Raw genomic sequence first — 27,919 nt, forward strand, 5'->3', positions numbered from 1 at the left:
AAAAAGAAGATATGAAACAAACTTTATTGAACGAAATCAAGAAATTGCAACTAGAACTAGAAGATATTATAAGGGTAAAAACTCAAGGGCAAATGATAAGAGCAAAAGCAACCTGGACAGAAAAGGGTGAAAAACCAACCTCCTATTTTCTGAGTCTAGAGTCGCGAAATTTTCTGAATAAATCATTCACTAAAATAGAAAATTCAAATGGGCGTTTGCTCGATAATCTTACTGATATTCAAAACGAAGTCAAACTTTTCTATTAAAAAATTAAACGTACAGTCAATTGTACTAGTCTATTATAAAGACCCTGAAACAAATATAGCCAATACAGCCCATTCAAGTCTATAAGTCGTATTACTGCAGTATGAGAATGAAGAAAGTCTGTAGGCTCCTTTTTATTATATTTTACAACTATAATTTAACGACTGTTTTTTTTCTCTAAGAGACTAGATGTTAGATTCAAGAGCACATGTTCATGAATGACTATCAAAAAGTGATGACACCAGGTGTTCGGGAAAAGCTGAACGTATCCAGTCCCAAAGGTGGAACCCGTCACAAACACATGCAAAGGCAAGGCAATCGTCACCCGATAAAAACACGGGAACATATGGTATAAGTCAAAATAGGGAACTGCATAGAGCATCTACATGTCCTCCACGTGTCTACCATAAAACGATTGGAAAACATTACTGGGGTTTTGAATGTTGTAATCTTGATTAAACAACTTTTGAGCAAGAGTCGTGTGACGCTCTTGGAAAACGCGCCTGATAAAATTGCAAAGAAGATTGTTATCCCTTTTTCTGCGAACGCTTTTACCAAAAGGTTAAACCACAGCCCCGTTCTTCCTCGTCTGTAACGTTTTACTCTACTTACTATTTTCTTTTTGTATGTTAGGATAATCTGAATGTCTGAAATATATATTTTGTGGCATGATGCTTTTGAAAAATAGTTATGATCATAGTTTTAATTAAACTTCTTCGGTATGTACAGGTAGTTCGTATGAATTAGATATTCAATTTCATATGGAGGCATTTCAAAGGGGCACGACACCTACCATATTATGTCATAGTCACGTGTGTTGTGAAACTAGTGCATCTAGTTCTAATATAGATTCCTCTAGAGATGCTTTCCGAGATGACATATGTGGGATGGCGATAAGCTGAGTGGAGCCGACTCTTAACGAGATAACTTTTCCTCGTCACTACTGTCGGGGTGATGCGTCAGAAACACCTTCTCCGCCTCAGTGTAGGCCATCGCATTCATCCAGTAACTATCCGTGGAGAGGGCATCCTTTGACCTGAAACCAGAATCAGTGAGTGACAGAGTAGGTGTGTACGCCTCCATACAATACTGCTGTAGCCCACGACGACGAACCTCCCTGTCTTTATATATATACCCATAGAAGGGTTAGAAACCTTTAGCATGGAGGACGTTTTAAAAGAGGACTTGGCACGTACAAATTGGCAGTTCCAGCAATGCATTTCAAGTCCCTCGACCCCCACTGCTGGCGTCTCTCAGAAATCAGCAGTCAACACCAGGAACTACACAGAGACAATGTCTCAGTTTCTGCAGGTATTAATTACAGAATCTAGAACTCAGCAGACAATGTCTCAGTTTCTGCAGGTAATAATTACAGTATCTGGAACCAGGCAGACAATGTCTCAGTTTCTGCAGGTAATAATTACAGTATCTGGAACCAGGCAGACAATGTCTCAGTTTCTGCAGGTAATAATTACAGTATCTGGAACCAGGCAGACAATGTCTCAGTTTCTGCAGGTAATAATTACAGTATCTGGAACCAGGCAGACAATGTCTCAGTTTCTGCAGGTAATAATTACAGTATCTGGAACCAGGCAGACAATGTCTCAGTTTCTGCAGGTATTAATTGCAGACTCTAGAACTCAGCAGACACTGTCTCGGTTTGTGCAGGTATTAATTACAGTATCTGGAACTCGGCAGACAATGTCTCAGTTTCTGCAGGTATTAATTACAGAATCTGGAACCAGGCAGACAATGTCTCAGTTTGTGCAGGTATTAATTACAGTATCTGGAACTCGGCAGACAATGTCTCAGTTTCTGCAGGTATTAATTACAGAATCTGGAACCAGGCAGACAATGTCTCAGTTTGTGCAGGTATTAATTACAGAATCTAGAACTAGGCAGACAATGTCTCAGTTTAACCTTATATCTTATTATGATCAACGAAGGCAAATATGAATTCATTTTTGGCTCACAATTAAATTAAAAACCATGGGCGGAAATAAAACAGCCTTGTGTTTCTGACAAGGAATGTAACTTCACAATGCAAGCGACATTGGTCATGTTGAGAAGCAAACAAGCAGCATCAAGTGTTAACATAAAAAAGCGAATCTATTTGCTGTGTCTTGATGAAGATAGAACTGAATCCGTTATACATCTTCTAGTAATACCTTTCCCTGTTGACAAACAACACGTGAAGCCTTTGACCATCTCCATCTTCGTGGACCCTTGTCACTTCAACCTGCTCGTTCTCCAGTATACGTTACATGAAGCAAATGTTTTAATCTCTGATCCATGAACTTTGAATTGCCTGACAGACAAAATAACCAAAAACATCATACATGGAAATAAAAAAAAGCAGACAAACAAATAAATAAAGAAATACCTTCGGCCATCGATAAAGACGACATCGAGTACGTCTGCATCTTCACAGGTTGTGACCTTCCTAACTTGACCCGGAAGGAAATGCGCGCTGTCGCTGTCAACGAGTGCCAGGATGTAGCTGCCGACCTTGAACTTGATCGTCTTGGTGTAGGTTCCATAGATGTGGATGGACATCTGTTCCCCGCACTGACCATCCTGCCATGTTACGTTGTACATCGGCTGACATCCTATCTGTTTGTTTACTCTACCTAGAAACGCAATGGTATTTGTTTATGAACCGCCGATCAGTTCGTGGCACTTATAAGGCTCCGATATATACTGATGTTCTACTCGATAGATCTCTGGTGATCTACCCAGTCTGTGCACCCCTTACTCGTCTCTGGTGACCTACCCTGTCTGTACACCCCTGACTCCTCTCCTGGTGACCTACCCAATCTGTACACCCCTGACTCGTCTCTGATGACCTACCCAGTCTGTACACCCCTGATTCGTCTCTGATGACCTACCCAGTCTGTACACCCCTGACTCGTCTCTGATGACCTACCCAGTCTGTACACCCCTGACTTGTCTCTGATGACCTACCCAGTCTGTACACCCCTGACTCTTCTCTGATGACCTACCCTGTCTGTACACCCCTGACTCTTTTCCTGGTGACCTACCCAGTCTGTACACCCCTGACTCGTCTCTGATGACCTACCCAGTCTGTACACCCCTGACTCGTCTATGATGACCTACCCAGTCTGTACACCCCTGACTCGTCTCTGATGACCTACCCAGTCTGTACACCCCTGACTCGTCTCTGATGACCTACCCAGTCTGTACACCCCTGACGCATCTCCTGGTGACCTACCCAGTCTGTACACCCCTGACTCGTCTCTGATGACGGCCTCCTTCCCCTCCCAGTCTTTCTCTCGCTGTTGAATGTCCTCCACGTCCTTGAGATATTTCTCCCGGTTCCTAGCAGGATACACGTCCCATTTCTCGATGTTTGTCAGCTTGTTGTCATAGAACCGGACAGTCAGTTTCTGACCAATCGCTTCTATGACCCGGCCAGGGGCGTAGCTCCAATAATATACAGGATGGGGGGCCAGCACACGGACACGGTCTCTCTGGGATAAAAAGGGAACTGACTCACTCGTGGTTTCCACAAAGTACGGGTTACACAGAGGAAGAAAATGGTTGAACATTTTAACAAGTTCATGAAGGTGTGTGTTTATCCACGCGGTCGGTAACATTCCATGCAACTATAAGTCGGCGGCCTTTAAATAATCGAGTCTGGACCAGACAAACCAGTGACTGATATTATAAGCAACGTTCCACGCCCATTCATGACCAACCCGTGTAATTGAGGGACATGCCACTTCTTTAAGATTACGAGTGAGTGAGTGAGTTGGGTTTAACGCAGCTTTTAACAGTATTCCAGTTACATCGCGGCGTGTCAGCTTAATGTGGGAGCTAAAGCTCGAAGTGATGCAGGTCTCAGACGTTTACCACTTCGGCGAAACCCACGAGCACGGGTATGGTGCTAAAAAACCTTGAAACATAATCGGAGTGAACCGGGATTCGAACCCACAATCATAGGTTTCTGGCGTGCCCAAGGGACGCAACTCTGCACAGCGAATTGCGGCGCCTTAGACGACTGGGCCACCCGTGGCCCCTTAAGGTTACGAAAGGATGCCGGTGGTGACAAATGGTCCTTCGCCGCCGGGGTACGACTACACGCAATCATGCAAATCCCAGACAAACAGATCCATTAAGTCCCACCGTATGACGGGTATTTGTTCCATGGACGCTTGTTCGCTCGTCACGCAGAAGACCCGGGTTCGATTCCCGACATGGGTACAATGTGTGAAGCCCATTTCTGGTGACCCCCGCCGTGATATTGCTGGAATATTGCTAAAAGCGGCGGAAAACCATACTCACTCACTCACTCATTCCATGGACCCTTTGCTAACCCGGAAGTCCCAGGGGGACGACAGAGGTTCTAACAAATTAACAAATACGCGAAACACCATTCTCAGACACAAGGAGATAGAGAATAAAGAAGTTTGGGACTGTTTGGACTTCTCTATTTTCTGGAAATACAAAATATAGGATGGCTAACCTTCGCCTGGACCATCCTCCCGACAGCCGACAGTTAAGTCTGATTTCCATGGCAACCGCGTCTGATAATGCCCAATTTGTGGATATACTTTGATGACTGGCTAGTGTGAGGTCGGGGGATACATGACCCGTGAAGATTCCAGGGTAGAATAGGTCTTCAGCAACCCATGCTTGCCGTAAAAGGTGACTACGCTTGTCGTAAGAGGCGACTAACGGGATCGGGTGGTCAGGCTCGCTGACTTGTTTGATGCATGTCATCGTATCCTAAGTGCGTGAATCGATGCTCAAGATGTCGATCAATGGATTGTCTGGTCCAGACTCGATTATTTACAGACCGCAAAAATCTAAATATTGTAGACGGCACACCACATGCAGAGAACCAGTTTTAAGATGATGCATGCAGAAATGACCGGGTAATGGCCAAAAATGACATTTGCATATGATCTCTGTAGTTTCGGATAAGATGTCAAAAATACAAAAGATAACGATGTACGGACAACCGGAAGGACAGATATAAGACAACGTACAACGACAAAAGCTCACATCAGACAAATACGTACGAACGCTGCACAAAGGAATTATCACATACAGGCATACGCACACATATAAACGGTCACCTTGCATGTTACACAGGAATAACCCTTATTTAACCTGTCGAGGTATTACCTTGATATCAGACACAGCGTCGTAATGGTCAGTTGTCTGGATGATATGGTTACAACAGGCAAATATGCATGAACGCGCACTCTATCTAGCCCACAACAAATTCTCACACTCACAAACACACAAGCACATGCACAATTGTTTCATTTGCAAGATACACATAAATAACCTTCACTAAACCGTTGACCAGTATTTATGTTATACAATGGCGTGGGAGGAAAGTTGGAAATGGTACAGTTCTTAGACATAACCACTTTGGCGAAACCAGCGGGCGGTACTGTCAAACCTAGAAAAATATTCTGTTGAATCCGGAAATTTGAATCCAGGAGAATGTCTTTCTGGCACACCTAAGGGAGGCAACTCTGCACAATGAAGTGTGGCGCCTCAGACGATTGGGACATCATACCCTAGATTTTTGCCGCTGGGGAAAAGATAGTGTCTGACGTTTAACACGTTTCACATAAATGGCCCTCACTAAAGCTCTTCCGTTATTACCTCAGGAGACACAGCGTCGTAATGGTCAGTTGCCCGGATGATATCCTCCCAATTAATGACGTCACATTGGCTTGTGCTATCTTTCAAGCAGTAGTAGTTGTTCACATCATAGCGCCGGGCGATCCTTCCTGAAAAGGTAGAAAAGGTCTTCAGCAACCCATGCTTGACGGAAAAGGCCACCATGCTTGTCGTAAGAGGTGACTGACTGGATCGGGTGGTCATACTCGCTGACTTGTTTGATGCATGTCATCGTATCCCAATTGCATGGATCGATGCTTATGATGTCAATCACTGGATTGTCTGGTCCAGACTCGATTATTTACAGACTGCCATCATATAGCTGGAACAAACCAACCAACCTTCCTTTAAAGACGAAGAATGAGGGTGTGAGTTAGGTAACGTGCCACTTTGAAGAGTATTCCTGATATATTACGGTGTGTCAGCTTAACGTGGGAGGAAATCCCTAATCAATGCAGATCCTATACGTTAACGGCTCAGGTAAAACCCACGATGGATGTAATCAGTGCGAATCAGGGATTCGAACGCACGATCCTAGGATTCTGTCATACCTAAGGGACGTAACTCTGCAATGCGACGTGTCGGTACAGATAATAGTAGGTTTATCAAATGGGAAGTAAATGGTTAAATAGCAAAGATGTTTATTCTCAGAGATTGACAAAAAGCAACATAGCAGGTGAGCGAGTGAGTGAGTGAGTGAGTGAATGAGTAAGCCAAGTTTATTTATTTTTCAGCATTATCACAACAGGGAACATCAGAAACGTATCAGTGTGGGGAATCAAACCCCTGACTTCTATGTGATGAGCGATCGCTTCAACTACTAGGATACCCTATCACCCATCAGCAGCTTATGCCACGTGACTATATTTCTCAAAGAAAATCCAACTTCGAGTCGTCTTTCAATGTTAATACGTTATCAGATAGTTAATAATTGCAATGAAAACAATATCAGTCCTGACCAAAAATATGGAAGAGAATTGTAAAAAGTATTTTGCCATATCCCATCTTCACTAATAAATAATAACTGTGGCTTCTCTCACATTTCTACTGACACAGCGGGGCTAACCGCATGCTGAAACCAATCCTAACAGCCATGCTTCTTACCTTTGTAGTACCATCTGTCATCCTCCCATCGGGCCAGAACTTCCTCACCATCATAAAAGGTCGGATCAGGATATTGGTTTCTGGAATATATATTATTACAGACACCAATGGTTCACGTATCACTGCAAATTATCGACGTGTCATGAGGAAAATTGTCGAAATAATTATGTTAATGTCCCTGCTGGCTTCCTATACTGTCTGTCTGTTTTGGGGACTTACCCTGCAAAATAAATAACGAACGTAAATTAATTTTATGAGAAACATATCTTTTGTACATCACTACATAACTGCTTCAGACATGTCGGTCGGTGATGAAGGATGGAAGGAGATACACTATGCCCTTTAATACATCCTTTACCAGGGTCTTCAATGACATATGGGGGCACGGGTGGCCCAGTCGTCTAAGGCGCAGCGACTCGCTGTGCAGAGTTGTGTCCCTTAGGCACGCCAGAAACCTATGATTGTGGGTTCGAATCCCGGTTCGCCCTGATTATGTTTCTAGGTTTGTCAGCACCATACCCGTGCTCGTGGGTTTCACAGAAGTGGTAAACGTCTGAGACCTGCATCACTTCAGGCTTTCCTCCCACATTAAGCTGACACGCCGTGTTATGACTGGAATAATGTTAAAAGCGGCGTTAAACCCAACTCACTCACTCACTTGTACTAGTCCGAACTGATGCCGATTTATAGTGCTAGCACACTGAGATACCATGCCGCAGTTTAACAGGAATACCCCACTCAGACACAGTATATTGACTCCGAGCCGACCAGTCCTTGTTTTAGCCCCTTAGTGACGAGCGCAAGACAGGGTAACAACAAGTACCATCTTTTAACGTCTTTTGGTATGACGCAGCCGGGGATCGAATCCCGGACCTTCCGCTCTCCGGGCGCACGCTCTACCACTAGACCACGGAGACGGTTCACGAAGTATGAATATCCTTACAAGACAAAGATACTTTCAGGTTCTCTCGATCTTTTGAAACGATGGGTATCTGTCAAAATGATTGAACTGTTATTAAACAGTGTCATACACAATCAGTTCCTTTGCTACATTGACTAGTATAGTCGCATACCACGTTAGACTATAACTGGAGTGTGGTGCAACGGCTTACAACAGAAATATTTTCTCTTGTATTTCAGTTATACAATAGCGTGGGAGGAAAGTTGGAAATGAAAGGGTTCTTAAACTACCACTTTGGCGAAACCCACGAGCCCGCGGTATTGCCCGGGTATTGATAAAGACAAGATAATGATTACCTTCGAGGAGGAGGAGGAGGTGGAGGATCCCTGCTGCCAATGCTGTGAACAAGTATTAAAGTAGGAAAGATTAGATAGAAATCTTAATAAATAAAATCATAACAAAACCTTACCGCCCACAAACTTTATAAAGTATTCATTCAGACACAAGTGTATTCTGTTGTTCACGCTGTACTAATTGCAACATTAACAGTTTAAGGTTAATAAAGGATAAACAGGAATGTCAGAATGTTGTAACAACAGGCTTAAACATTAACAACAAAACATAATGAAACGTCGCGCTCAAGATCATTACGCTTACATAGCGACGTGTGTGTGCGTGTATGGCTTCTTGTTCTAGTCAAGACCTATGCCGATTTAATAGTGCGAGCCCACTGAGATACCATGCCGCAGTTTAACATCAATACCCCACTCAGACACAGTATACTGACTCCGAGCCGACAAGTCCTTGCTTAGCCCCTTAAATCCGAGTGCCAGGTAACAACAAGTACCATCTTTTAACGTCTTTTGGGATCGGTCCCCCGACCTTCCGCTCTCTGGGCGGACGCTCTACCAGTAGATCACGGAGACGGTGGCAAATCTCAAAGATCTTTAGGGTGTGTTTCTCGTTTGACGCCACACTCAGCAATGGTCCAGCTATATGATGGCAACCAAGTAACCGAGTTTGACCACCCGATCCATTTAGTATTAGATCTCTTATGCCAACGTATTGTAACCTGTAATCCCCGCGGGGTTCGCCTTTATTGGCCGTATTGTTTCAAGATGATGTTGCAGATACTGTATCAGCATACCGGGATGAAGGAAAGGTCAGATGAAGTAAAACCAGCCCTTATTTACGCTCACTTAAACCTTCAGTTGAGGGGAGGTAAAATACGGTTTGATTTATCATACACATCGTCAGATTTAGGATGAAGACAAGATGAAGATACCTGGAACGACGAGGTTGAGAAGTTGGAGAAGGCGTCGATGAAAAGCTTTGAGAAGACAAAGGATTCCTCTCACTGATCCTTTAAAGGAACATGAAGCTCATCTATAGTATCGTTTAATGTATTTCAGAAGATTGAAGTGATTGAATGTATGTTATGAGTAGATTCAGCTCACGAGAATGAGACCATGCGTGGCTATAATACCAGGATAGATCAAGTTCATGCATTTAGAGTGTCAGCCCAATTACGTCGAGAGAGATGGTCCACACTACTGTTACTCACACTACTACAAACTTGATACAATCCTTGGCGTGGAACTCGTGCTGTAAACATAAAACAATGTATTTGTCATCAACCTGGGATTCAATATCAATCATGTATCTGCTGTTACTATAAGACAACAGCACACATTACATTTCAAAAATGGGGGTTGATTATTAACTACACGATGTCTTGTTTAACGCTGTATGACAGACATACGTAGATAAGTTGTGGTATGTTCGCGTGTGTGTTGTGTTTAACGCAGCTAAGTGATGCAGGTCTCAGACGTTTACCACTTCGGTGAAACCCACAAGTACGGGTATGATGCTGACAAACCTAGAAACATATTCAGGGCGAACCTGGATTCGAACCCACAATCATAGGTTTCTGGCGTGCCCAAGGGACGCAACTCTACACAGCGAATCGCGGCGCCTTAGACGACTGGGCCACCCGTGCCCCCTTGTGGTATATTTAAAGTTTAATGTGGACATTACTGTTAAATAAATAAATTGATATATGTTGGGCTTTACTGAAATATTACTCGAGATATATACCACGGGTAATATTGTATTTGGGGCAAATAAAAAAATATACTCATCTTCGATAGATCTTAGCTGTACATTTTTTACATATCATTTTTTTTATCCTTTAAGATCATGGCTGATAATATCAATGACTGACTTGCAGGGTCGAACACACGACTATTTACAAGCCGCCATCATACAGGTGAAATAGTGTCCGGTGTTAAATATCAATCGCAAGATCCTCACTAAATATAAATACCTTCAAGTGTTTCACGTTGAAATCTATGAAATAAAGAGATGAGTCTTTAACTGGTGTATTCCATTGTCCTCTCTGACGTTTGATGAACCAGAAGAAGAACCCTCTATCATCCGGTACTTCCGCTACACGGGCAAGATGGTTTGACAAGTCCTTAAACTGGAGGTTAAAGACTTTGCTATTGAAACGTGTAATTTTATAAAGGCGAAAAAAGCGGTTATATGGCTGGATATTTGTTCAGTGGTGTGTGTACCCTTTAATCCAACCTCGGAGTAATCCAACACACTAGTGACGACTCTCGCTACAGAAACCCCTCAATAAACCACCACTCTTGTTAAAACGCCATCTCTATATTCAAACTCTCTCGCCACACCGCCCCCAATGTAACCCAAACGCCTCGCTACATCTTCCTCTACACTTCAGTTAACAAAACACTCCTTCTCAATCCTCAAACTGAACACTCTCCCTACACAAAACACCGCGTCACCCTTAACATCGCTACACATTCCCCTTTGTATCCTAACAACCTCGCTAAACAGTCCCATCTGGGATCTGAAAACTATTGCTACACAAGAGCCTCTCTCTACAAAGACCCCTTGTAACTCAACACTCTGGCAACCAACAACAATGTTTACACGAGCACATCTAAACAATCCAAACATTCTCAATACACCAGGCCCTCAATAAGCCAAACTCTTTGCTACACCGACCCTCTCTGCTACCAAACCCATTCGAAGCTATATTCGAGACGGGTAAGTTTAATTAACAGTCATAAGTAAATAAATGAAAATATCGATCTTGTTTCTGGTAATTCAGTGTAAATAGAAACACCTTTAGGAAAGGTTCCTCATCGGGGAGATTCAGGTGTATTGCAATGACAGCAGGAGAGAACGGTGACTGTCGTCCGAGAGGCTCCAACTTGGCCCGCTCCTCAAGAAGGAAGACACCGTCTCGGATATTCACATTAAGAAAGGGATACGGATCAGGAATCACCTGTAATGAAACGTAAATTGGACATTCAGTCCCTCAACACGTGGAATTAGAGTGCATTGACACACTGCAACTAGTATCTCCAACATGTGGTAGTTATTTGGACCCACTGAAGTTTCATGCAACACGACATTCACACCTGTTAAGCAGTATGTACTCACCCCTGTGCACGGACGTCTGATCCTGTTTGTAAAGTAGATGCCATGAGGATGTCCGTTTGGGATGTTCCCACTGCTGCGGGTTGTCCCTTCCCTTGTGTTGACATTTATGTTCAGCAACCAGTTGGGTACGCTTGCTGAAGTCATAACATTGTTGGGATTATTTACTAACAAGTGTTTGAGACTTTGGTCATTCGTCACCAGACATGTCAACGCAGTCATTTGAGTTATTTACATCAAGTGTGTCACGCTAAGTCAACCGTCACCAGCATCTCAACCTACTCATATAAGGTATTTACAAACAAGTGTGTCACGCTAGGTCAACCGCATGCACATATCTCAACTCAGTCATTTGAGTTATTTACAAACAAGTGTGTCACGCTAGGTCAATCGTCAACACACATGTCAACTGAATCATTTAAGTAATTTAAAAACAAGTGTGTCACGCTAGGTCAATCGTCAACACACATGTCAACTGAATCATTTGAGTTATTTACAAACAAGTGTGTCACGCTAGGTCAATCGTCAACACACATGTCAACTGAATCATTTGAGTTATTTACAAACAAGTGTGTCACGCTAGGTCAATCGTCAACACACATGTCAACAGAATCATTTGAGTTATTTACAAACAAGTGTGTCACACTAGTTCAATCGTCACCAGACATCTCAACTGAATCATTTGAGTTGTTTAAAAAAACAAGTGTGTCACACTAGGTCAATCGTATGCACACATCTTAACTCAGTCATTTGAGCTTTTAACTTACAAGTGTATAAGACTATGGTCAATCGTTTTTTCACATCTCAACTCAGTTATTTGGGTTGTTTCCTAACAGGTGTATCACGCTAATAGTATGTTAATCATCGTCGCACATCTCAAATTTACCATTTTGAGTCATTTTCTAAAAATCAGTATCACTCAAGATCAGTCATGTCTATACATTTCTGTGGGTGTACTTACCGATTGTCCACCGTCGTCTCTCCTGCAAATCCCGCCACACATCTCGACCCCTCACCCGATTATAGCCCCAGGGACGCCCTCGGTGATTGGAGGCACGGATCTCTTTGTCAGTCAGATAGTAGTCTGTATAGATCTGTTCGGTTAAAACATCGAAGCATGACAATAGGGAAAATCATTGGCTGGGAGTGAGTGAATGAGTGAGTTTTAAGGTCGCATACACACAAACGAAAACACATTTTCAACACGGAAAATGGCCTTGACGCTATGCGTACACCACTGATGTTAATACAAAACGCTGATGATATATCCATTGATTATCCACCAGTTACGTTGATGATACACCAGTGACGTTGATGATACGTAACTGAGGTTGATGATACACTAGTGACCTTGATACAACACCAAGTTGGTGATGATGCAACACCACTGACGTTGATGATGCAACACCACTGACGTTGATGATACACCACCATGGACGTTGATGATACAACACCATGGATGTTGATGATACAACACCATGGATGTTGATGATACAACACCACTGACGTTGCTGATACACTACTGACGTTGACGACACAACACCACTGACGTTGACGACACAACACCACTGACGTTGATGATACACTACTGACGTTGACGACTCAACACCACTGACGTTGACGACACAACACCACTGACATTGATGATACACCACTGACGATGACGACACAACACCACTGACGTTGATGATACACTACTGACGTTGACGACACAACACCACTGACGTTGATGATACACTACTGACGTTGAAGACACAGCATCACGGACGTGCTACTTAAATCAAACTTAACCTACTTATTCCTTGGTGACATATAGCCTTACCTCATGGCCACACAGAGCCAGCCAAACAATTTGTGCATCAGCTTTTCGAAACATTGATCCATCAGATATGTAGTAGTATAGGTAATGGGGGTTCTGCCGCAACTCCACTGGAGCCGGATTTATATACCTATACCGCTACTACAGGGGGAATTGTTTATGCCAAAATGATTATGTGATTCAATGATAGTCATGAGATTAAGTTAAATTGGCCAATCATTGCTTTAGATGAGCCTAAATGTTATGAAAATATTCTTTATTATTTTTATCAATAAAGCGATATTCAACATTTTTATTAAGTTCTTCGTTCATTTTACTAGGAGACCAGACTTTATAATTACACTCTTCTTGTAAATTGATTGGTTTGACATCACTAATATAATAAAAACTTTGTGGTAATTCTCTCCATTTAATAGCTTTTTCGATTGTTGTGTTGTAATTCTCCATTATTATATATTTATGTAAGCATTTGTCTAAATGTGATCTAACGATAGTAAGCAATCTATTTTTAATCTCCAACCAGTTCTTTGGTTTTGGCACGGAATAATTGACGCGCTTGTTGCATCCCCTATTCTATGAACTTTTTTTTCTCGTCTTCGCTAATACCACTGGTCTTATGAGATTTTGATCGAATCTCCTGCTTCATTGCGTTGTATTTGGTGAGTTCTGACAACACTAAACGAAACTCATCCTCGGATATCTTACAATCAACCATTGATGTCGAAATATGATCCTCAATGCTGTTCAACTTTGCTTTGGCGAGTATCCGAATACTATCGTGTTTTAATGCTTTCTTTTGTAACCTATGAGAAATGAATTTTATCGCTATTCCTGCCAGTCCCGAGACTCCAGCGGCTATTTCTATGCCGAGCACGATAGGCGCAGCGATTATAGTTGATAGTAAACCAACACCAGCTACGCCGAGTCCCATGCCAGCTGTTACAAGCGCGGTGTCAACTCCGTCCAGAGCATTCACGGCTCTGCGATACTTTTTATACAATCCAAGTCTCAACTCCCTATCCTTGTCTATTCGCTCTATTCTCATTAGGCTTAAAAATTTCATCATTGAGTGAGCATACGCTGTAATACCCATCAGGTATAGTAATTATTTCGGGAAAACTAACTCCATCAGCTATATGTATCTTATTATTTTCTTTTGCAGCACTTATATTGGTCCACAGCGGGTAATACGTTACATCGCATAGAGCTACTTCGAGTTGTCCATCCGAGTTATCGATAGTACGAAGCAGTTGAATAGACTGATCATTTGTTATTCCCGGGAGTGTAACATACATATTAAATATACAATGATACTATATCATAACTTAAATATGGAATCAACCATTATTTATAATATGGAGTGTTACACTTAAGTATCCTATATGTACAGGTTGGTGTTTTACATATAATACAGAAATTTTAAGGTCTGAAATAATACCCCGCTTTAATTTTTTATATTGTAATGGTGAGAAAGATTCCGTTCTACCGCTATTATATTTTTCATTTTTCCCTGGAATAGATCTGAGCAGAGTTGAAGGACTTTCTAGTTGAATATTATCCGTCGTGCTTATTTGGTCAAGATGGATGCACAACTCATTATAGGGAACTAAATCGGGCAATGTCTCTCCATCAAATGTTGACCTGAATATTGATAAAATTCCGCGTACAAATCCAAGCATAGGTGATAAGTTCCCTAAAATCCGTACACCTTTTTCTCCAGTGTTGATTTTCACTGTCCCATTCGACTCATCTTGTGTTAGACTAATTCCATTAGGCTTAAAAATTTCATCATTGAGTGAGCATACGCTGTAATTTTTCAATAATATTTTTTTTATCTAATATCCATATCTTATTATTATCTCTCACAGCACTTTTATTGGTCCACAGCGGGTAATACGTTACATCGCATGGAGCTACTTCGAGTTGTCCATCCGAGTTATCGATAGTATGAAGCAGTTCAATAGACTGGCCATTTGTTATTCCCGGGAGTGTAACATACATATTAAATATACAATGATACTATATCATAACTTAAATATGAAATCGAGACACATTACTAATCAATTGATTATAGTAACTGCCTCTGGTGCTGAATTTATCGTTAAATTCCCTGATATCTTTGAAGAGTACAGAGTCACGGCAACTAGCGATAAAATGGTGCACGATTGGTTTCACAATCCGATACAATTTTGGCGGAATCAGTTAAACTTTGGCATATGGTGTGCCACAACGGGATGTGGCGTATCTCTTTATTCCCCAGGATTTGAACTAAATAAGTCTGTTATATCATTTCACGTGTACTATCAGATTAGACGTATACTTAAAGAAATTAGTGCTCCATTACCGCAGGATCGAGCGTGGAATTCCACAAATAATAATTATGATAGGTCCGCGTATGAGCGTATTTGTAATGAATTTAATGTTTCTACGGGTAAAGATTGGTGCATTAAAGGAGCAAACCATGGTCTAGGTGTTCCGTACAGCGGACAAAGAACTGTTAAAGAAGTCAGCGATGATTTAGTTAAAAAAACTCATCAACCATTCAATCCATTTAAATTCTTACAGATAGACAATCTTTTTGTAAGATTGCATAATCTTAATCATGGCTAGGAACTTTCGAGTAACGATTGGAGAGGTTCTCTTATGAGTTTTAAGGGTGGTTTGGCTTATATTGTTACAAAATTTATACAAATGAACGATACCGCAAACGCTTGGAATGAATTTCTTAATGATAAAACGGAAAATAATTTACTAACCCAGGAGTTGTAACATTTAATGAATCGATAAGAACTTATGTATGGGCAATTCTCGTGCACAATCGCAAACACGAACGTCCATTATCGGTACTGGGACGGCGTTCGATGCGCAAAAACAGTTTGTCGCAAACGTGGAGGACGCCATTAATTCACCAGTTGACATACCATCGTCTATAAAGCGTTTTCAAGATGTATTACAGTACGCTCAATCAAAAAGTGGACTACGTTTATGCGCCAAGACTATACATGTCTCCGAATAATATGGAACTTAAGATCAGTCAAGTGATAGGTTATAATAATAAAATTGTTATTGCTACCGATCAACAAAAACCAGGTATTAATTCAGATATTAACGTCGAATTAATAACGCAAACAATCACAGGCGAAAAGGGAATAGTCAAGCCGCAAACACCAACTATTGCTCAACCATCTACTAACGCACAAACATCTACTGACGCACAAGTGCCAACGCATATTGCGGCTAAAAATGAACAACATATCGATGAAAAAACAGCGCTTGTATTAGGTGGAGTCGCGGCTGGTTTACTCATGATTTGGTTAGCGAACTGATTTGGTTAAATAGTTCTTAGGGGATACGTACAACAGCCCTGCAATTGCTACGATCAGTGCCCACTAAGCCAAGTGGTGGTCTTAGCTAATAAATTCAATAGCCAGGAAACAACACTCCCTATTATACCGGGAAGTGCGGCCACGGCTTTCTCAGCGAGCTTTCCCAGTGCTGAACCTAATGCTTTTAAATGCTTTTTTATCCATTCTTTTATACCATCCGACGTAGGCGGTGATCTGCCACCACCTGTACCACCTGTGCCACCAGTTAACGCGAGAGTCAAAGTCGATATAATAAATCCCAACGCGGTTAAAATACTGGCAATTGTTATTCCCTGTTCTCTGAACAATGTTTTAATTTTATCAACCAGTGTAGTGTCATCGTTGAGGACTCGATCGATAGTTTCTCAAATTCGACTGATTTGCGAACGAAGTGCCTCTCTATTAGTGGAAGCAGCCTCGAGGTGGGCCGATCTTTCGTCTTCTAAGTTACACAATCTTTCCGCTACGCGGCGTCTACTGAACTCATCGCCCGCCTCTTCAAGTTTTGCTTTCTCGTTAACTATATGCTTGTCGATTTCGGATATCTTGGCCATATTATTGGTGAGTTCTCCCCGCATTGTTCACATTGCCTTGTCAAGACCTCGTAATTCCCTAATACTGGACTCCGAATATGGTGATACACTGAACGTGGAATTATCGTAGTAGGTACCCAAGATTTCTTCAAGTCCGTCCGAGTCCACCTTCGAGGAAGCTTCCAAATTATCTGTGTTGTTAACGAGTTCAGTACGCACAGTTCGAAGAACCTTAGTAGTCTTCACAGAAAGTCGTGAGTAGTCTACAAAACCTAATTTATCACGAACAGTGCTGATACCGTGTTTACCGGCTATTGTAGACAAGGCTAGGGGCTTACGAGTACGAGAATGCATAAGATCAATATCCGGAGAGCCACGCAGTCACAATATTCCTTTACTATCTATCTCAAACTTTGAATAGTCACGAACAATAGGACTATCATCTTTAAAGGTATCGTAATAATCATTGACGGCTGGTTTCAAAAGTTCATCATTTACGGTTGGGTTCAAAAGTTCATCGTTAAGATTCGTAAAGCTGGTTTCATCAGTACCCTCTTCGATTTGATTCGGGTTATCTAAATAATGTAGATCAAAATCAGTCATTTTTATATTAAACATATGGTGATATAATTTCAATATAACAATGTCTTCGCAAGTTAAACCCACAACGTAGACTTCGAGATTCATTAGGGGTCAAAGCAATTCATCAGTCTGTAACTATAACTTATAACCCTAGTACCATCGATCAGAATCAAACGCTTCTGGTTCGCTTTCCTAATCTCGGCGCCCATGATGTGTTAGTTCTGGGAACTGTCCGACTAGCATTTATGATTATTTTGTCTTCTACCGACGTTAACAGGGAGCCCGTTCAGAACATAGGTCGTGCTATCATTAAGAAAATCACCATTAAAATTAGCGGTAATGAGGTTTTGAGTATCGACGATAGCGATGTATGCTATTGCTACATGGATCTCTGGAGAACGGATAAAGAGCGTGAAAACTTACAGTACCAAGGTATTTGTAATCAGAACACATTGAGACTGCGCGTAGGTGCTGAAAATGGTGATGGTACCGTCGTAATAGATAAAGCCGTTGCTGACGCATTAGGTAACCGATTCTATATTCCCCTAGACTTTGAATTACTAGATTCCCACATGCCATTTTATCAAGCATCCGTAGGCGATAGGTTAGAATACTAACTCATTTTTAATGACTACGGTAGAGTAATCAGAACCGGTGGTGAAGATGCTAGCTATTCCATTGACAATATCTCGCTGGTGTACGATATGATAACAGATCCCGAATTAGCCAGACAAATTCGTAACCATTATACAGGAAGTTTAGCCATTTGGTACGATCGCGTGCTTTGACACCGAAAGATCACGAGGGACAAAAAAGATACGATGTGGAATATCCATCTAAACGTCCCCATGAAGGTCGTTGAAGGGTATTTTAATGTTGTTCGAGGACCCCTCCAATGCATTTAAAAGAAATACCGAGAAGTTCTACAATCCCAAGATTACAAAAGTAGAATTGACTATCAAGGGCGTTCCTAATCAACTATAAAGCCAAGGAATGCTAGCGTATCACCAATGGGATGAGATTAAAAAACTTCCTTCCGAAAGTTATCGCGGTCGTGAAAGATTTGTCTCTCGGGAGTGTATCGATGGGTGAATACCTCACCACCAAGTACGCGCTATGGCTAGACATGCGAACAACGGACGATGACCAACTACACGACAGTGGGAGGAGAATAGAAAATGCTAGCGAGGGTGTCACTATACAGATAACGAAGCTCCAGGAAACGGCTTGTAAATTAAACATATATTTGTACATGATTATGGACGTGCAACTTAATATACAGAATGGAAGATTCGTGCAAGCAATCTATTAATAATCTTTTACCTAAAGATCCGCACTGCGCTATCATATGCAGGCAAACGGGCTGTGGAAAAAAAAGCTTTTATTCTAGATATTTTACAAAGTCATTATCAGGGCGTTTTCGATCATATTATTATTCTGTGCCCGACTATAAGCGTTAATAAAACATACCTATCGAGAGATTGGGTAATGAATGACGACGGGGTACACAGAGTCGATCCGGGCGATCGTTTACAAGACTGTTTACGAGTATGTCACGAAAAATACAAAGGAGAATCAACCCTTTTCGTAATAGACGACTGCAGCGCGAGTAAAGAACTCACAAAAAAGAAAGATATGCTTTCGTATTTAGCATTCTCCGGACGGCATACTCAGCATAGCGTTTGGGTACGTAGTCAAAAATACAACTCTGTCCTGAAAGATCTCAGAGAGCAGACCAAATGGGTAGCACTCTTTCATTGCCACGATCGAGATTCATTCAAGGAATGTTTACGCGAAAATGATGTCATTTATACCAAGCTCGAACGAGATAAAGTCAGAAAACTGTTATCGGCAAAGAAGCACTGTAAACTCGTATTAAAAACCGATCAAACAGCTGCTTATGCAATTGCTTAGCAAAATTATAGCAAAATGTAGCAAAAATGTAGCAAAATGTAGCAAAATTATAGCAAAATTATAGCAAACTGAACATTAGCGGTTAATATGACATAAAATGTGGTTCGAAATCATCATTCTTTCACAACTGTTCATTATTACGGGATGTATTGGATATGCCATATCATATTATGTTAGACTTAAATATCTCCTTAAGTATTACATTATGGAATGCGACGAACTCATCGAACAAATGCTCAAAGAATCTGATGCAGATCAAAATGTAGATAAATCTTTAGATAAACATAGAGAAAGACTTGCCGCTTTGGTAGCTGGTGGAAAATGTTCCCAATATTTGGGAGAAAATTATACCATCGAAAAAATTGATAACATGACCGACGAAGAGATTAAAAAACTGTATGCGCATTACATGGGAGCTACCATGACTAAAACGATAGGTTTGGCTATGTTACAACTATACACAGTCGTAGCTAGTACGTTTCTCCCTATCCCGGCAGAACATCGCATGTATTTATGCGAATCTCTCGTGAAAGACCCATTCATCGAACACGCTATAAGCTCAGTGAGCTGTGAGTTTTATCATAGATACGGAATGTTCTTAGTTCCGTTCACCACAGCTTTAATAACAGCTAGGTATTGTCAATTTAAACATATGTGCCCACTTAATAATAATGGAGACTCAACAGGTGACACCACAACAGATTGTGAAAACGCAACAACAAGTGAACGAGGAACAACAGATTGCGGAACAACGAGTGAATGAGGAACCACCACATGTGAATGAGAAACCAGCGATTGCACCACAAACACAAAAACAACCCAGTGTGACAAAGAATCCTTTGACAATAGCCGCAGGAAGAAAGGGTGGGCTGGCGAGGAAAGCGAAATTAATAAATAATTCAAATATTAATCCGATTAAAACATTGGCACTAGTAGGAGTTGCTGGTATAGCGGCTGTATGGTTCTTTTATAAGACCGGAGAAGAGAAAACGTCACCCCCAATGCAACAACAAGTTCAATTAGAGGTTAGCCCCCATATAATGCTATAAGAAGCATGACTACTCCAGTTACAGACGGTAAAATGTTGGTAAACGCAACGTATCATTCAGCGGTGGTCACCGGCTTGGCCATTGGCTATGCCCGTATAGCTAAAATGATTACTAAAGCCACACCTCCCAAGCTAGATTTTAATGGATATGATATCGGAATGATGGTTCTGAATATTGGATTATCTATGGCAACGAAGGATATACTCATCAAACAAGGGCTTATCCCGGAAGACATAATGAAGTAATTAATTAAACATTTGAATATTTTTTATTCATATACTATGGCATCAATTGCAATGATGGTCGGTGGAGCTATTGTTAATACTCTAGCTTTTTCAGGGAGTAATTTTTTATTTTCTAGTATGAGAGGTTCAGAGCAGAAAAGACATAATAAAGCTTTAGAACAACTAGAAAAAGCTCAGTCACAATGGGCCAGAAATAGGACATTAAGATTAGATTTTATTCATGAAGAACTGCGTAACATTGGACATTCAATTCCAATGTTTAAAGATGTCGAAGCTGCCATGCACGAATACTTCCTCGCTTATGGGAAAAAACTTGACCCAATACCAAGACCAACAATGAGTCAGTTTTATACACCGTCAGAGGCTCAGAAAAACCGCGAGGTCGCATTTGTGATAATGGGGTTAACTGCTGTATTGATTTTCAGCTATACCATGACCTAGTTAGCTAATCTATAAATAGAGTTGGCTGACTGCCTAATCAATATCTCACCAGTGTAGATGTGATTTGCATTTAGACAAATGATATGATAGATGTATAAACCATGAATCATTGCAGATTTACGCTCATGGGTAAAAAAAACTCTATGTAACCGACGCTGTGATATTTACTGCGTCATACACAATTATTACATCAGGCGCGGAAACATAAACTATACGTGTTCTGTATGCGGGATAGGGGTCAAAGGTCTTTATTGTTTATGTAAGGAACACGGTGCTGATAGGGTCAGGAATCAGATTATTTATGCTAGGAAGAGAGATTACATCAATGAGAGGAAAAGGTTGGGGAGAATGCGTATTTAGATTTATTAAAAACAACCAATTAGACATTTGACTCATTTTGCATATACCATTCAACCACAATGGTTTTTGTCAGAGAGTTGAAGGCTATGGCAAAGCAAAGTGGTCTGCGTGGATATTCTCGAATGAGAAAAGCTGAATTGATTACCTTACTCGGTTTGGAATACAACAAACCCCAGACTGTTAGAGAACTCAAAGCTCAAGCAAGAAACTGGGCTGAGGGGTTATTCTCGAATGAGAAGAGCTGAATTGATCGCTTTTCTAGATAATAATGATGTTGAACATAATGATAATAATGTTGATATTGATAATGATGTTGAGAATAAACAACAAGAATTAATATTTGTACCCACATCCACCGGCGTTGGTAAATATCTAAGAGGTTGGAAGATGGATATTAATTCCAACATGGATGTTAACGATATTAAGCCCATCATATCGAGTAAAATTAACGAGGAGTTAGATGATTTACATAGTATAAAATACCAGCTGACGATTAAAATGTTATTGAGTAAAAGTAACACAGACGATAGCACCGAATATACCGAACCATATTTCCATAGCAATCAAGAAGTTATAACTGAATCCGATACTATGAACGCATCATTAGATACATAAATTCAGAGAATACAGGAAACTTTAGAACGTTGGACTAATAGAGGTTCGGGTTGGGGTGTGGATAAAATCGATAGTTTATATTTAGATATAGCAAATTATATGCCCTTCAAAGGTGGATCTTATATAGATTTACCCCCGTATTATAAGAACAAAAAAGCCATAATTAACGTAAAAAATAAATCCGATGACTGTTTAAGAATGATGATAAGATCTGCATTGTTCCCCGTAGATTCTAAAATTGCAAATAGACCTTCTAGCTATTCCCAAAACGATGGACTCAACTTCGATGGTATAGACAAACCTACACCAATATCACAAATTGATAAGGTGGAAAAGCAAAACAATTTAACTATAAATGTTTTCGGACATTCTAAAGGAATTGTTGTACACAGGATAAGCTCCGCTCCAGAACATATCTCCAGAATCAATTCATTTCTGATCGAAAAAGATAGAAAATATCATTATACGTGGATAAAGAGTTTAAACAGGCTATTATACGATCAAACGAAACATAAAGAAAAGAAATATTTCTGCGAAAGATGCCTACATGGGTACAGCAGACAAGATCTATTAGAAGCACATAAAGAAGACTGTAGAGGTGTTGGACAGACCGCTATCAGAATCGATGTGCCTAAAGAGGGGAAAAATATATTAAAATTTGAACATTATTGTAATCAAATGCCAGTACCGTACATAATTTACGCCGACTTCGAAGCTCTTATCAAACCCATAGAAAATACTGAACGCAATACTGATAGTAGTTTTACGTACAAAACTCAAGAACATATTCCTTGTGGGTTTGGATGTATAGTTGTAAGGTATGATGGGAAAACAAACACTCTCGTGATTTACAGAGGTCCCGATGCAGCGGGAAAGTTCCTAGAATATCTACAAAATGAAGAGAGAATAATCAGGGAAAAATTATCGTGTAAGAAACCCATGTGTATGACGAGGGATGATTGGAGGGCCTATAAGAAGTCAACGAGTTGTCATGTTTGTAATAAACCCCTGAATGGGGATTCCGTAAGAGATCATTGTCACGTCACAGGTAATTATCGGGGACCACGCATAACGAGTGTAACTTGAAACTAAAAATGAATTCTCAAACAATACCCATCCCCGTTGTGTTTCATAACCTTAGGGGATACGATTCACATCTCATTATGCAAGCTATCTCAAAGACCGACGGCGGTTTAACGTGCATTCCTAATAATATGGAAAAATACATATCGTTCTCGTTGACTAAACCTATACATTATAGGGAAAAGGATGGGAAATCTAGAATAAAGCAAAGTAATGGGCTTAGATTCATAGACTCCGTACAGTTTCTGTTATCTTCCCTGGACAATTTAGCTAATGCGAACAATCCCGATGACTTTGCGATAACAAATCAATATACCGATAAGATAACTCGTCATTTGTTGCTGAGAAAAGGTGTATATCCTTACGAATATATGGATGATTGGTCTAGATTCGAAGAAACTGAATTACCACCCCTCGAATCATTCTATAGTAACTTAACAGAATCTAAAATAACAGATACCGATTATGAACACGCTCTGACAGTCTGGGATAAATTAGGTTGTAAGAATTTAGGTGATTATCACGATCTGTACTTAAAACCGATGTACTGTTACTCGCCGATATATTCGAGATATTTAGAAAGACATGTTTAAAACAATACGGCTTGGACCCGGCATGGTACTATTCCAGTCCCAGACTATCGTGGGATGCATTGTTGAAGAAGACCGGCGTAGAACTAAAACTACTCACAGATTACGATATGCACTTGTTTATTGAGAAAGGATTAAGAGGGGGTATATCGATGGCAGCGAAAAGGTATTCTAAGGCTAATAATAAATTAGTGGAAGGATATGATCCGAGTAAACCCGACACGCACATATTATATCTCGACGCTAACAATTTGTACGGATGGGCTATGAGTCAATCTTTACCCATGGGTGGTTTTGAGTGGGTCGATGATATCAATGTGAATGATGCGAATAAAGGGTACATGCTAGAAGTTGACTTGGAATATCCAAGTTCGTTACATAAAGATCATAACAGTTATCCGCTAGCTCCCGAAAGATTAATGGTTAATAAAGATTGGATGTCGGAATATCAACGCTCCTTGATGGGTAATACTAGGTTAGCTAACGTAGAAAAACTCGTACCAAATTTGATGGATAAGACAAAATATATAGTTCACTACAGAAATCTCCAGTTATATCCATCGTTAGGTATGAAATTAAAGAAAATACTCAGAGTTCTAAAGTTTGATCAAAGCCCTTGGATGGAGCCCTATATAAGGTTGAACACAGATTTAAGACAGATAGCTACCAGCGATTTCGAAAAGAATCTGTATAAGCTCATGAATAACTCAGTATTTGGTAAAACTATGGAGAATCTAAGGAAGCGTGTTGATGTTAAATTAGTCAGATCTAGTGAGGAAGAAAGACTTAGGAAACTTTTAGCCAGTCCGGCTTTTAACAGAAGCAAGATATTCGATAACGACTTAGCCGCGTTGCATATGCAGAAGAGTAATATAAAATTCAACAGACCGGTGTATGTCGGTATGAGTATTCTCGACTTGTCAAAACACTTAATGTATGACTTTTATTACAACGAACTTAAGAAGCAATACGGCGATAGATGTGAGGTGTTATATACTGACACAGATTCTTTGTTGATGGAAATACAAACCGAGGATGTGTATAAAGATATGGCAGAAAAAATAGATATGTACGACACGAGCGATTACCCACAAGATAATCCTCTGCACAGTGTAGTAAATAAAAAGGTGTTAGGTAAGATGAAGGATGAATGTGCTGGGACCCCTATAGCGGAGTATGTCGGATTAAGACCTAAGATGTATTCTATAAAGAAGTCCGATTATGGGGAGATAAGAAAAGCTAAGGGCGTTAAGAAGTATGTTGTAAAAAAGCATATCAAACACGAACAGTATAAAGAATCATTATTCAACGGTAGAACGTTCAAACACAAGATGAACTCTTTAAGAAGTTACAATCATAGGATATATGGATTAAGAATGAACAAGACATCATTATCCCCCTTAGATACAAAGAGATGGATTGATAAGGATGGTGTAACTACCTATGCTTATGGTTATGGTGGTAATACCCTACCGTCAGGAACTATGAACAACTCTTCTCGTACAAATGCCCTACTCGGTCCATCTTGAAGATAATAAAGAATAGGCTCTCCTTCTTTCATAACCAATCTACTAATGTTATATGGCTTAAGGGACCGTATGGGATCGGTTGCGCGACGTAGGCCTCCTTTGAGTTCACCGGGCTGGTATAAATATCTTACCCTTACTCTATCCGGAAGTTTTCGTTCTTTGCCTCTTCTCGGTGCTGAAGATTCGGAAGTCACAGATTTCATTTTGATAGCATCGGATGGTTTCTTCCCTATTAATCTCGTTACTTCATTATTGAGCGCTGAGTTTAGTTATCGATCCCATAAACTCGTGACCGGGACTTGAAATAGCTTAGGCCATTTTAGCGGTCCACGTTTATATATGCGACTCAGTGCATTAGCTACTTCTGTTGAATCTTTCGAGGTTAATGGCTCAGCCTCTTTGTATCGACTAGCCACATCCACTACTGTTAAAGCATATTTATACGTTTTGCGTCTTACCTTATCGTGGGAAAGAAACAAGAGGTCAGCCTGATAAACTTCATTCGTTGTAAAAATATCAAACTTCTTCCTCGGTATATAACGCGGTAAATATATTTGCCACACCGCTTGTTTCTTTAACCAATCCTTGGCCACATCTTTAGATACCTTAGCCACGGTGGCTAATTTTTTTATTGCTCCTACACCTTTCCAATATCCTCGTGGGCTATAGTAAATTTTATTCATTATCAATTAATATTGATGTTTCCTTTAATACGACTTATGACTATCATTAAATCACATAATCATTTTGGCATAAAAAATTCCCCCTATAGTAGCGGTATAGGTATATAAATCCGGCTCCAGTGGAGTTGCGGCAGAACCCCCATTACCTATACTACTTATGGGAATACAGTTTCACACACAAAAAAAGCTGTAAAACGTGCAGGTATTATACGTGGTATACACAATGCTGTGGCGCGCTTGGATAATCAGTGTATCGATATAGCTCCATAGCAACAACTCTCACATCGTAAACAAACCTTTCAGCTCAAACAAACTGCAGCAGTGCGTGTTCTAGTGACGGCTCGAAAAGCTGAGTGAACATAAACATCCCATAATAGCAAAGCTGAGCGATTTCATCAATGGGCGTTTGTGATTTGGGTTGTACGCCCACAAATACGTTTAACAAAACAGTTCAGTTCATTGTCGTACGTTCCTCGAGATTTTCACGCCTCTGGTTTCGTGGGTTTGTAAAGTGGAACACTACAATGCGAACGCTATTCACCATATACACTGATATGAAATTCGCTGAACTCGAGTATCTGGTATTGCTCTAAGACAGCTAAAGGACTCGTGACAAAACGGTTACGAAACATTCGGACTCGGTTCGCCCCGTCGTTTGTTTTCGCAACTGTACCTTATATACCGTTAGAATCAATCGTCCTCTATCTTCTACATGAATCTTATTTTAACAAGCACATGAATCAGTATTCTACAGCTCACAAATTCGCTTTGCGGAGTTACGTCCCTTGGGCATGCCGGGATTCACTGACCGTGGTTATTCACCACAATAATAATTCTTGGTTGGTCAGGGCCATAACGATGGTGCAAATGGGTTTCACAACAATGGCGTATGTCTCGTTAGGTTTTCCGCCTTTATAACCATTCTTTTCAAAGCGGCTAAAAACTCGACTCACTCACATACTCATCATTGTATTAAATGCCATGCTACATTGTTGATGATGACCACGGACAACATACTCTCCTCTGGATACAAAACACGGGAACTATTCCACAAGAATACTCACTGGCGTTCTCGAGTGCGTCCATATAGCATGGGAGTACAGTCTGATATCCACCATGATGTAGTCGTCTGTGAACAGTTAATTTCCCCCTTTTCTTCAACGCATCTCCTTCGACAATGAAGCAGCCATACACCGTTTCTAAATGTCTGACATCTGTCAGCACCCACAGTACGTTGTCCTCTACAATGACAGAGGAAGGTGACGCCACCCGGAATCTCCCTTCTGATACGAATGAGACCCGTTAAGAAGCCTCAATCCACTCTCTATTGCCGCCAAGTTTAATTGAACATACAGTATTTCCTCTATTAGACGCCGAGACTCAAATACACGCCGAAATGTTCCGAAACGCCCACCCTGTTCTGATAGGCTTCAGCTCCGTGAAGAAGGCTCATTCGATTGTGTTGCTGCCAGGCTAAATAGAAAATAACACAATATAGATTCCTACGTTCATAATTGAAGGTGGAACCATGCATTCATAATAAGAGGTATTGAGCAAGGTCGCACAACGTAAAATATATTATTGATCAGCTCGTTGCGTTGCATGTGACACTGTTGATTGAGCAAGTACAAGCCGATGCGCGGGAGTTGCTGTGACAGGTTTTAACACAATCACCCCGTCTAAACAAATACATGTCCCCAGTCCAAAGTC

The 27,919-nt window shown here is 40.8% G+C and overlaps 1 protein-coding gene across 1 annotated transcript; it reads right to left on the reverse strand.

Annotated features, from left to right (window-relative positions):
• LOC139451098 (uncharacterized) lies at positions 1-27,753 on the reverse strand. Its single transcript, XM_071232896.1, has 15 exons — positions 27,274-27,753; positions 12,363-12,495; positions 11,405-11,538; positions 11,085-11,246; positions 10,257-10,412; positions 9,495-9,535; positions 9,216-9,293; positions 8,287-8,328; positions 7,030-7,109; positions 5,908-6,035; positions 3,433-3,755; positions 3,242-3,331; positions 3,038-3,102; positions 2,648-2,894; positions 1-1,300 (listed from the first exon to the last, which is right to left on the reverse strand). The coding sequence occupies exons 1-15, from the start codon at positions 27,325-27,327 to the stop codon at positions 1,180-1,182; spliced, it is 1,854 nt and encodes a 617-aa protein (XP_071088997.1). The 5' UTR covers positions 27,328-27,753; the 3' UTR covers positions 1-1,179.
• Positions 27,754-27,919: the final 166 nt, after the last annotated feature.

Source organism: Haliotis cracherodii, unplaced genomic scaffold (assembly GCF_022045235.1).
Source record: "Haliotis cracherodii isolate W230 unplaced genomic scaffold, xgHalCrac1.p SCAF_8, whole genome shotgun sequence".
In the NCBI taxonomy this organism is placed as follows: Eukaryota; Metazoa; Mollusca; class Gastropoda; order Lepetellida; family Haliotidae; genus Haliotis; species Haliotis cracherodii.

What these genes read in the sequence shown, in the direction of transcription:
- LOC139451098 (XM_071232896.1), bottom strand. Translation starts at nt 27,327, where the DNA reads ATGGTGGATATCAGACTGTACTCCCATGCTATATGGACGCACTCGAGA. An exon ending in TCATCAGAGACGAGTCAGGG is followed by an intron (nt 3,332 to 3,432) that starts GTGTACAGACTG and finishes GTAGGTCATCAG; the next exon opens with AGACGAGTCAGGGGTGTACA. An exon ending in GTCAGGGGTGTACAGACAGG is followed by an intron (nt 2,895 to 3,037) that starts GTAGGTCACCAG and finishes TTGCGTTTCTAG; the next exon opens with GTAGAGTAAACAAACAGATA.